The 12,650-nt window shown below is 29.9% G+C and overlaps 1 protein-coding gene across 5 annotated transcripts in view; it reads left to right on the top strand.

Moving 5' to 3' along the window:
* LOC124357382 (ankyrin repeat and ELMO domain-containing protein D-like) overlaps positions 1–12,650 on the top strand; it is a 121,698-nt gene that overhangs the window by 36,990 nt on the left and 72,058 nt on the right. For 3 of the 5 annotated variants that reach the window (XM_046809133.1, XM_046809134.1, XM_046809135.1), the window contains 2 exons: positions 7,939–8,046; positions 9,309–9,389. In XM_046809133.1, the coding sequence (XP_046665089.1) occupies positions 7,939–8,046; positions 9,309–9,389 (189 nt within the window). Of the gene's footprint in view, positions 1–2,588; positions 2,766–7,938; positions 8,047–9,308; positions 9,390–12,650 lie in introns of those variants that run through there. The other 2 variants (XM_046809137.1, XM_046809136.1) reach the window with 2 other exon arrangements.

Below are 12,650 nucleotides of genomic sequence, written 5' to 3'. Positions count from 1 at the left end.
AGCTAGCTAACCTACAAACCATTCCCAACTCATGTTTATAAAACACAACAAATTGTTCCTGTCAAAACGGGATTTCCTTCTTCAAAACAATATAGTTAGCTTGTAAAACTAGTAATAAGCATAACTAATAATAATAACTAAACAAAGGAACATAAAACACACAAAAATATGTCAGTAGAACATAACCATCACACTAACAATGACTGTAAACAACAACAAACGTAATCTGACAAACGATCGGCTGCACGGCAATGACGTCGTCTTGAATGCAGCTGATTTATCAGATATTTTTTCTAAAGATCGATTTTTCGAGATATTGACTCAATTAATTGAAAGTTTGAATCTTCTCCTTTCGATTGGTATACATTTTTCAATGAAAACATTCGATAGTTGTCTGTTACAGCTACAAAAATAACCGACTACTCCATGACGTACTCAGTACGGCAAAACGCGATCTCAAGTGAAAGTGTCATGACGTACCTAGTACGGCAAAACGCGTTGAAGGGCTAAGAGCTGATGTTTTTTCATTAAGAGCCTGTATTAAAGCTATTTCTCTACTGGACAGACAAACCATTTCAGATTTAATGGACTCCATTTCCCTTTCACTAATAGTTTTAACCCTGATTAGTTCAGGGTTTTAGCTGTTGAGTCTTATTCTGAAGTGTCGAGATCAATGAAGTTAACTTATCTATACTTAACTGGAGCTGATTTTTTTCTTTGTCAGATTGTTGAACTAAGTTATTCTTCTGGGTTTGTTCAAGTTCCAGCTTCTGTTTTAAAAACTCAATTTCTTGTTGACATTTCAAGTAAGTCAGTTTGCTTGCTTCATCTTCCTTTGCCCTTAATTTGTCCTCCAGTTCCGATAAGTATACTATTTTCACTGAGTTTGATTCATGGACCTTCTGTTTTAGATAGTTATTGTTTTCTTCTACCTTAGTAACCTGAAACTTAACCCTTAAAGCGCTAATTTAAATTACTGTCAAACGCTAAGACATAAAAAAATATATTATTAAAAATTTCCCAATGCTAATTTTTGTTTCGTATTCCTTGGTATTACCTTTATAAGAAAAAATAATAAACATGTAATATTACATATTTTTAAGAATTTTATACATATGGAAACTTTTGAATAAACTGCATTGCATGATAATGTACATATGAACACTATTTGACAGATTACATTACATTTATACAGGTTATTTATAATGAGTAAATTGTAACTGAAGTTTCTGTATACTTAGTACATAAAAATAAATAAGTTCAGTATAAGATTTTGAAATGTAATAATATGAAATTCAACACAAACTTATTTATACGATAGCCTACAAGGGAAATGAAACAAATATTGTACTTATAAACCTTATTTATGTAGAATAAATAAACTGGACTTGTATGGTGAAACTGGTATAAAATACAAAACAAATAATTGAATAAAAAATATTACACATAATATACCAAAAATGCTCTCAAACTACGTTGTTCGTAGTAATCATTTGGATCATCTGGATTAGCCATTATAACAAAAAATAATACTAAATGTTAGTAAAAACAAACTAAAACACTATTAGAATAACAACGGACTGATTCAAAACACTTTCTTTAACAATATAAACAACATACGACCAACACACACGTAGTTAAACAGCTGAATGAAACGAACGCGTCTGTAGGCGTATGCCGCGTCACAGGCCATACAAAAAATGGCGGCGATTGCTTTCAACCCGAGTAGATACGTAACGGTGAACCAATGGTAAAAAAGCATTTTATCAAGTCCCAACAGTCCAAAGGAACATCGACCTGCTCTCTTACGGAAGTTTTAACAACTAATTCTTCGCCATTTCAAAAGTAAAGCTTTTGCGTTCGTAGACGTTATCCGCGTTTAAAGCATCGGCAGTTCCGCGTCTATAGGCGTTAGCCGCGTAGGAAGGGTTAAAATGGGAAAACTCTTGTTTTAGCTTTTGTAATTCTAATTTTAATTGAATATTTTCAGTTAAGAGGGCTTGTCCAGCCTCCGCTGCAAGGGATAGGGAGGTTTAAAGATCATTTTCTTCTATATTTTGAATCTTCTCTGCCAACTGTTTAAGATTTTTATCAGGTTCACTAAATTGTATGAACAAACAAATTGATAATCAATAGTTTTTGGTGGCTGTCACTGACGTCATAACTAAAATAAGCAAGCAAATTAAGACATCACATTATTCAGCTGTTCATCATATTTGCAGTGGTATATAAATCAGATGGTAATCCAAACTAATGAGTACTGTAATAGATGACGAGAGTGAGCAATGCATAAATGATGCGTTTGAGGGCTAGCTAGACAAAATCTTTTTTTTTTATTTAGGGGAAATGGACATAAAATATGGTAGTGTCTCCATATATATATATATATACTTTGAAGTTTTGCTTCATATTGAGACTTACTGTGTTCTGCCATTTATATGTTGAATTAGATCATAATATAGACTACTATTACATCTTAAAATAGCACAATTAAGTTTTTTTGTTGACTGGAAAGAAAGAGAATAAATGTTTTACAGGAAAAATTTTAATTGAGATAAATATATGTAGTTGTGTAGTTATTAGATTAAAGTAGTGATTAGAATTAGCTGAAATAGAGTCAGTACTCATCAGCCATATCACTGCATTGCTGGCAGTGACTCATTTGACATTGAGTAACATCACATCACCACATGTGCCATCTGTTTTGTTTAGTCTATTTTGCTGTTTTAACATTGTTCCTTGTCAATAAGAGTGTTTCTTTTTTGGTGAGTTTTTATACAAATATTTTGAATATATGGTGAATCATGAGAACTTTTTCTTTCAGTGACAGATTTTTTTGTTTCATCATTAAATTAATGCTTAGACCTAAAAAGCATATCATAATTATTGTTTTTTGTACAAACTGTAAGTATTTATACATAAGGCCATCACTAAAAATAAAATAATTTAAACCTTTTTGATGTCATTGACATTGTTGAGTTAAATTGCATCACATTACTATTAGTTCTTTTAAATTCTTTTTTAAAGTTAGTAAGTTTTCTAAAGTTATTTTGGTTTGATACTACCAATGGTTGGCAAAAGATTTATAAATTAATATTAACAATTATTAAAATATTTGTTACAATCCTCCAAAAATTGATTTGTATTTTTATTTTTATTGCCTCTATTAAACAAGGTTTGAAAAATATAAAATATAAACAGTTTGAATGTTTATTTACAGGGTGCCCTTGAACTCTCCACCAATATTTTCAGGTATTATTCTTGGACAAAGAAAAACCAAAATTTCTTACTGTAACTTTTGAAAATTCAATAATTACCCTAATAGCCACCATTTTATTTCCACTTGACTATTTAAAATTTTAGAACGGATTGTCATAATAAGTTAAAATTTTGTATACAGTTTTATAATTTTTTGGCTAAAAATGAACAAGGTACATTAGTTCAAAAGCACAGTACAGTGAAATGTAATCTTGCATAGTTTAAATAAATAAAATTCCAACAACTTTTTTTGATTAGCTAAAAGAAGTAAATTAATTTCTCCTACAGTCAATTTGATTTAGAATAGTATCTACTAAAAATTTGTAATAGTAAATGTTATTTAATATTAAAATACTTGAGATGTAAGAAAGAAAATAATGTACGCTCACATAAATAATCGGTCACCATATACTATGAGCTCTACCTTTTTGTCTTTTATAATTTTTGTTGTTTTAACAATCACCCTTATACATTTTTAGTACAATTTTAATGGGATTATGATTGACTTTACTGTAGGGGTAATTAAATTACTGTTTCCCAGATTATGTTAATTTTTTATTTAGTAGTTTTCTACATTTTAGTGTTGCGTTCTGAGTTATGATATTTAACATTTTATGCTTATATAAAAATGATATAAAAGCAAATATTTATTTTTGCGTACAATTAATAAACGTAATAATATTTACTGCTACGAAACATTAATAATTGTAATGTCCAAGATGGTTAGATTATTCATAATTTCTTGTACAAACAGTACTACGTCGAACACACTCATATTCATATTACTAGAAGAGTGAAGCTTCCACCACTATAGGCGATCCACTGGTAACCTCTCTGAATCCTTCTAATGTTCCCACATATGTACTATGTCGCCGCTGTCGGCTGCAATCCTGTATTGATGGGCTGTTGTTTGCGATCATCACGTCTGCATGTTGTGGTCAGTTGCAATTGGCAAACTTATGCTTGCTCGTGTGAACTGCTCTATAATGTGATTTAATACACTATTTACGCAGGTCTCACATGGCCCACAAAATGCTGAACTTAGCTTTTCACTCTTTATCGCCGACTGCTCGCCTGTTGAATTTATGGAGTTGCGAACAATGGGTGCAATTGGTGCTTTTACACGGAATTTGCCCCACAAGTGTGTGCAGTGGCCCAGCACTTATGGCGTTGCCAATTCTCATGTCTCAACTCAGCTTGAATACAGATTTGTTTAATTTCAGTTCTGATGTAAACCATCATCTGTTAAATATGTGTGACAAACTTTGAACAGCTTATAATTAGAGTGTAGTCCTGTGTTGTGGAATCAAAAAAACAAGGATTTTTCAGACATTTGGTAATAAGTTTTTAAAACTCTGGTGTCTTCCCGGAGCTCTAAGTGCAGTAGCATTAGGTAAACTGGATAAAAACCTGGAACTCTAGATGGAATAAACTCTAAAGAGTTTTGCACTTTTCAGTCTCTTATGTATCGCCTTAAATCACGAAACAGCGAATCATTATAAAAACTTCTTCAAGAGACTACTGTTGAATGAGGGGGAAGGGGAACTTGAGTCACAGTAGAACGCAGAAACTTGTGTTGGCCGTCTAAAAGGGTCTTGAGAAATCGCTGCCACAGCCTACAGTTTTTATCTTCGTTCCGTCGGCATTTTGTGGCCTGTGTGAAACTGCTCTGAAACACCTCAAATTAAAAATAAAATGTATAGTAATGTTTTGAAGTTTCTGAATACGATAAAAAAACCCCACTAGATTCTATTACTGTAAGCAAGATAGCAATTGGTAATAACAAAGACAATCGAATGTGTGTCCTGAACCTTAGCGAATACTGGCTACAGACTTAAATCTGTACAGGCATCTCAATTTGCCAAGAGCATGCTGCATAGCTGAGTAGCATGAGTACGTAATCAGAGAATGTAAGGGTGCTTGCTATTAATAAATAAAATCTCTAAGTAATCAATATAGGCACATGTTTATTTTTCTTATCAAATTTAACAGTACAATAAATCAACTCGTGGTCCATTGTCTTTGCTCTTCTATGGTTCAAAAAACTTGATTCGATTGATGATGCTGATCCTTTTGATCTCTAGCACTTCTTTTTTAGTCGAGTTAACTAGCTAACTAGTTTTAGGAATATAAGACACGATTGTTTAATGTTTGTAGAAACTTAGAATATTTAATTCTAAAAAAAAGTGTTTTTGTGTTTCTTCCAATAGTACCTATTGCACCTGCTTAAGAATGACACTTCCTGAATAACTACTTTGTAAACAAGGATTATTTTCAGTGAAAATGCTTGGTTGCCACCATGATTATTTCTTCTTGTAGAATATTTAGAAACATTGAACAATGTATTTATATATAGCACATTTAAGATTGTATACAATGTAAAAACTGTAATTTTACTGACATGTTTGGTATGCATATTTATAAGTTTTTATATAGTTCTAATACATTAATTTGTGTTTACAAAATAAATTGACCTTTATTGGTTGCATATGTTGGACTTAGCTACTCGAAGGGTTAATTCAACTCTAGCCCTTTAGTGCTAGGCATCTCACTCCGAGACGAAACGTTCCTACATGAAAAGTGCCGGAGTCAGAACAAGATGATTTCTATTTCACTGTTAGTACTTTATATCTTATCCCATACTGGCTGATATACCGAAGGCCAATTCATGAACTAAACTAACCTTTTCAAGTATTATTTATACTTTGTACTGCTGTTAGGTGATGTAAACAACTAACTAAAATACAACACTTTCTTAGTTGGATCGCAATCACTGTGTTGTGACGAGTTGCGGAGCGGTTTTTTATGTTATATAATTGTGCGTTTTTATCAATGTAAATTGTTTCTAAGTTATCTTAGATATTAAAATTAATAAAAAAAGATGACAGTCACATAAGAAAACTTTGAGATGTTTGTGCCAGTTATAGTACGAGTGTCCATAAAGACAATGTTGTAGTTTTTTGAAAATTGCCTGAGTTTTTAGTTTTGTTTTAGTAAGTAATGTTATTATGTTACACATGATTTTGCGTTGTTTTTAAATGTTTTTTATCATTGAAGTATTATCATGAAGTATTACAATTTTAAAAAGAATTAAAATACAGCTTTTTATGGTGCAAAATAAACTTTAACTGAATGTTTTCCTAAACCCTGTGCTTTTTTAGCAAAACAAAACTCTAGCACTTGAATAATTTTTATAATTATATTCATTGTCTAATATCAGGTTATTACACATGATTTAGGGTGTTTTTAAATGCTCTTTATCATAAAAGTATTAAAACTTAAAAATAATTTTTTCTCATACTAGTTTTTTTACCTTAAACTGGATTTTTATTTAGTTTCCGTAGAAAAGTCACTGTCTAAACTGATTTTCAATTTTTTAAATTATATAAACATCTTATTGTTATATATATTCTGATGGGAAATTCATTTACCTTTCAAACAAATTAAAAAGGAGTTTTTAATGATAAAAAATAGATTTTTGGTTAGTTTTTTCTAAAACCTTGCGTATTAGTAAAAATAACCTCTAGCAACTAATTTTTAAAATTTTTGTTTATGGTACAATATTAGGTTATTATTACACACGATTTTAAATGCTCTTTATGATGAAAGTATTGAAATTTGAAATACAGTTTTTTTACAAATTATTTCACCTCATAGTTGATTTTTATTTTGTTTCCTTTGAAATGTAGCTGTTTAAAGTTATTTTTAATTTAAAAAGTTATATAAAAATTGGAATGTTAAATAGTTTTTGATACTTCATTTATTTACCTTTAAAAATAACTTTATATGATCAAAAATAAATTGTTGTAAATTTTTTCTGTAACCTTGCGTTTTCATCCAAAATCCTCTGGCACTTTTCGCATAATCATACGAAAAGTAACTCCGCACTTATTAACCTTGGATTTGTTTTTATCTTTGGTACTAAAAGGGCTAGAGTCATTAGTTGAATGGGACTTTTTCTAAAAATTGTATACAAAGTAGAATCTTGTATGTAGTTGTCTACTAGTCCCATTAATATAATCATCTTTATTCAATATTACTGTAGAATCCTTCTTGCCTGAAGGTCTGAGGGAATTCTTTAATAAATTATGGGTCAGATACATTTGGTAAAATTACAGATAAAAATTACTCTGTGGGTTAGTCACTGTGAATAGGTTCAGGCTGCCATTCTGACTTTGGAGTGTTTAAAGGAAAGAGGCAAAGGGTCATTCTTTTTTTTTCATATTTATAAAAATAATATTTATTTTATTTTGCTCAAATTCCCATACATTAGTGATCAGATTGATGTGAGATAGGAGAAACGAATTTAAAAAAAGTGTTAATAGATGTCATTAATATTTGGTGTGTAATTGGACAAATTTTTAACTTTTACAAATTGGGTTGTAGTGGTGATGACATGTTATTTCTCTTCACTAGAATTTTATCCTGTTCTAACATTCTCTTATTGTTTTCTTCTTGATATAGTGAAGTAAAATTTTCATTAGCAATTTCTTGTGAAAGTTGAGATTCAAAGTAATATATAATATTATAAAATCATTCTTCCCATTTTTCTCCAATATTAAATACATTAGAGCCTATTCAAAAATTCTGTAACATTACAGTAATTTTTCATAAAATATACATTATATTTATAAGTTTCCTCTTTTCAAGCAAATGTATTATGCTTCATTTCAATTCTAGGTGACTGATGAACCGACTGTAGAGTCTCAGGCAGAGGATCATCAAATGGAAGAATTGGCGAAGACTGATCCTGATAGTCCATCAGAAAATTGGGATGAAACTTCAGTTGTAAGTTTATATTAGTTTTCGTAGTGAAAAATATTCATCCATAATATTAAATTTCAGACAATAGAGAATAACTAGAGTTACACAAATTTTAATAATTTGATTGTTTTGATAAGTAATGGATAATATATGAATAATATTAACACTGTTGAATTAACAACAAAAATAACACTGATAAAACAGAGTAAGTCCCTCAGACTTGATAGAATAACGAAGCGGTATTGCAAAGAAGGACATACTGTTCTTTTTTTACCCAAAAATCAAAAGAGCTCTTTATTGGACCAAGAGGAACCTTAGTACCAGGTTTCAAATCTCTAGGACCTTTCTCTCAAGAATTATCGCACATACAGACAGATTCTCTGATGGACATACTTTGATTTTTCAACTACAAAATCAATACAGTTCTTATTTGTACCATGATGTATCTTTAAAGCTTCAGAAAACAAAGTGGAAAGTTCATTTAAACTTGATAATACTTTTGAAGTTTTATCTTTCAACATAGACAATTTGGAAAGCACCAGCATAGCTACTTTGGTTTAACTTTATGTGTTATTTATTTAGGTAATCAATTAGAAGTCCCTTTGTGTGTTCTAATAAGTTTTGCATTACCTACATTTTATGCAGAGAGTATGTTTATGTGGATGCTTTTATTCTGTGTATATTTTAAAAAGGCTCACAAGAAACCGATGTTTTGTTATAGTATGTATGTAAAAAATGTCTGAAAGGAGTGATATATTTTATTTACTACAAAAATTAATTTCTTTAGGTAACATTTTACTATATAAACATATAATCATTTTAAATTACATTAAAAATTAAATTTCCTTACGTGAAAAATATATTAAAAACATGTAATTTCCTTAAGTTTCAACTAATATACATATTTAAAAAATTCTCATTGTTATCTTCAGTCAATTTTCTATGGGCCTATTTGCAATATTGCACAAAATTCCTACTTAAGTGCCTAAAGATCTGTGTAGAGTCACTAACAAAGGAGAATTAAATACTCCAGGGAAGTTAACTTAAAGGGAAATTACTATAAAAATTACAAATAAGTCAAACAAACCAATAACTTTTTGGACTACATTAAAACAAATAGTGACTCTACTGATTTATTTTATTTGTAGTAATACACAACTGATCATACAATTTTAATTTATTAATTTTTTTTTATAATATGTGTAACTTGACAGTTAAAAATAGTAAATAATTAACTTAAATAACAATATTTTAAAATGTATTACATGATAATTTGTTTCCATTAGGATGTAAACCATGAAGATACTATGAGTAAAAAAAAATCACCTCCATCAGAGCTTCCTGTGGAGACAACAGACGTGAAAATGGTCTGTATTTATACTTATAACACTAATCAGTTTTGTATTGAAATTTTTGGATTTATGATGTAGTTCAGATCTAGTATTAACCTACATAAAGATACATAAACAGAATGATTATAAAGTCCACCTCTCTCTCTGCTAACGAAATGAAATAGGTTTTTAGTTTTGAGGCCGAGGTAAAGCTATCTCAGCCTTCTCTTCATCTCAACCTCAAAAGCAAGTACTTTTTGTGATTCAATGTTATTGAAAAAAAATTATACCTATCTATATATATATATATATATATATATATATATATATATATATATATTAATCTTCAATAAGAAATCTTCAAATGTATTTATTTATTTATTTATAATTTTATGGCCTACATTGGACCACTTTAGTCACTTTATATTTTCTAGACTTTCTTCTTTTATCCACCCAATATTTCTTCATCCTTTCCGAGCGTAATTTCCTTTCCTCCTCCGGAACCACTCTTCCTATTCGTTGTTTGTTTCTTTTCAGCTGTAGTGTAGAGTATTTGTCATTCAATATCTTCAATGTGTTTGTCTTGTGTTTTAAATCCTCTACTGTAATTTGTAACTCTCTCATATCTTCTTTTAATTCTGTGATCCATTTAATGTCACTTTTACTATACCACAGTTTTTCTACTATTTTCCTGGTAATTCTATTTTCAGGTGTTCTTAACAAATGCCCCAGGAATGATATTCGTTTCTTTTTAATTATCTTCAAATGTATTACAGTAACAGTTTCTATATTTCGGCTTAAGCCGTCTTCAGGAAATTACAAACATATAAATAGGGCTATAAGAACATAATAAAAATAAAACAAAACATCAACACAGAAAATGAAAATTAAGAATGAATTATGTAGAATGGTAAACATATGATTTAATTTTATAAATTCAATTTGTTGACTAAGTCACCTCAAATTTAATCCACTTGGAAATTTTGATTTAGTGACGAGTTGATGGGCTTGTTCCATGGTTCTTAGACTGTTTGTACTTAAATTTTCTGATATTTTTCTAATTGGTTTCACTGAATATGTGTCTTCAAAATTTAAATTATGTATTAAACCATGTGCCACTAGAGGTTGCTCTGTCTTCTTATGTTTATATGCATACCTGTGCCCTGTCATCCTTGTCCTAAGAGAATTTATCGTTGAGCCAATATAATCTTTAGGGCATAACTTGCACTGAATTTGGTAAACAATATTTTTTGATTCGCATGTTAAGTCTTCAAATATACTGTATGATTTTTTTGTAGAACTACTTGTAAATGTTTTTGAAGTAGAGCACATGTTGCAAACTAAACACCTGGGTTTATTGCACGGATGTGACCCAACTGTCATGGTTTCTTGGTCTTTGTGCTTAGGTAATTTTGGATGGACTAAAATATCTTTCAAAACTGGTGGTTATTGTTGGAATGTATTTGAAAATGTTTTTAGTTGAAGCAGAGCTGACCAATAAACTGTATGCTACTTGAAGTATATTGTTAATTTTATAAAGTCCAGGGTGGTATTTTGTTAAAAACTTTGGATCATTATTGTCAAATTTAGATTTATTTGTTCCAATTGATAGTGATTTAGTGTTCAGTTTGTTGTTTAAAAGTTTGCGTGGATAACCCCTTTTGGAAAATGCTGATAATAAATTATCAATATATTGTTCTAAGTGATATTTGTCACTGCATAAATTTTGGCCTCTTTTAGCTAAACTCTTTGGAATGGCTTTTTTGACATGGGATGGATGACAACTGTCATAATGTAGATATTGTAATGTGTTGGTGTTTTTTATATTGATCTTAGTTTTCAACTTCTGATTTTCAATAAAAATATCTATATCCAGGAAACTCACAATTGAATCAGATATCTCCCACGTAAATTTTAAGTTGCAGAAAGTGTTCAGTGATTGTAAAAAATTTTGTAATTGTTCGTTACTATATGTCCATATCATGAAGATATCGTCAATGTAACGTTTCCAAAATATGGGTTTGTATGTTTGTGTTTCTAGAAAATCATGTTCAAGCTTGCCCATCACAAGATTAGCATAAGAAGGAGCCATTCTTGTTCCCATGGCTGTCCCTTTTTGCTGTAGATAAAAGTTATTTTGAAACCTAAAGCAATTCATAGTTAGAATGAAATTTATTAATGTTAAAAGAAAATCTGACGAAGGAAGTGTATTTTTGGGACGTTTGTTTAAGTAGTATCTAACAGAATCAATTCCTTGTTGGTGTTCAATATTTGTGTATAATGATTGGACATCGATTGTTACTAATTAAGTATTTTCAGGAAGAGGTTGAGCTACATTTTTCACAAGGTGCAAAAAATCATTACTATTTTTCACGAAAGAAGGAAGATTAGTCACAAATTCTTTTAAATGGTCATCAATAAAAGAAGAAATTCTCTCAGTTGGAGAAGATATTGAAGCTACAATTGGTCTTCCTGGTGGATTTGAAATATTCTTGTGGATTTTTGGCAATATGTAGAATGTTGGTGTTTTCGGAGATTTATTTATTAGTAAATTGATGGAATGATCACATAAGTTTTCCTTTAAGGCATTTTTCTTTATGTAATTAGATATTTTTGAACAAAATTCTTCATTAAGATCTCTATTTAAAATTTTATAAGTAGTTGTGTCACTCAGTTGTCTTTCTGCTTCAGCAATATAATCCTTTATATTCATTATTACAGTCATATCCCCTTTGTCAGCAGGAAATATTATTATGTCCTTGGTGTTTTTTAAAGAATTTATAGCTTTTTGCTGCAGTTTCGTTAAATTATTGTTTTTTGGTAAAGTATCTGCAAATGAAGGATCAGAAATGTTGGAAATAATTATATTTAAAAACTGCTCTATAGGATGATCTGGATTCAAAGCTGGGGGATCCCAATCTGAAGGTGGCTTAAACTTCAAGAGAGATTTGTGAATCTTCTCATCTGCTTCTTCATTTTGATCGTTATTTTAAAAAGTAATGCTTAATTCTAACTTTTCTTGAAAACTCTAATGCATCAGAAACCAATTTTATGTGGTCAAATTTTGGAGTTGGTGCAAAGTTAAGCCCTTTGGTAATAATATCAATTTCATTTTGTTTTAAACTGTAGTTGGATAAGTTAATATAGTTTGTTTTGGGTAAATTGATATCTTTAGGTTCTAAACAATCATCTATGTTTGTAGTTGGTTCTAAGTCATCAAAAAGTGATGAAATATTCAATATAGCATTCTTAATTGAGTCATTTGATAGTAAGGGTTCCATTGAAGAATCTGGTTTA

The sequence above is a fragment of the Homalodisca vitripennis genome, chromosome 3 (genome assembly GCF_021130785.1).
Source record: "Homalodisca vitripennis isolate AUS2020 chromosome 3, UT_GWSS_2.1, whole genome shotgun sequence".
NCBI lineage: Eukaryota > Metazoa > Arthropoda > Insecta > Hemiptera > Cicadellidae > Homalodisca > Homalodisca vitripennis.
Note: the sequence above shows the minus strand (reverse complement) of the source record. Positions and strands in the feature narration are given on the sequence as shown.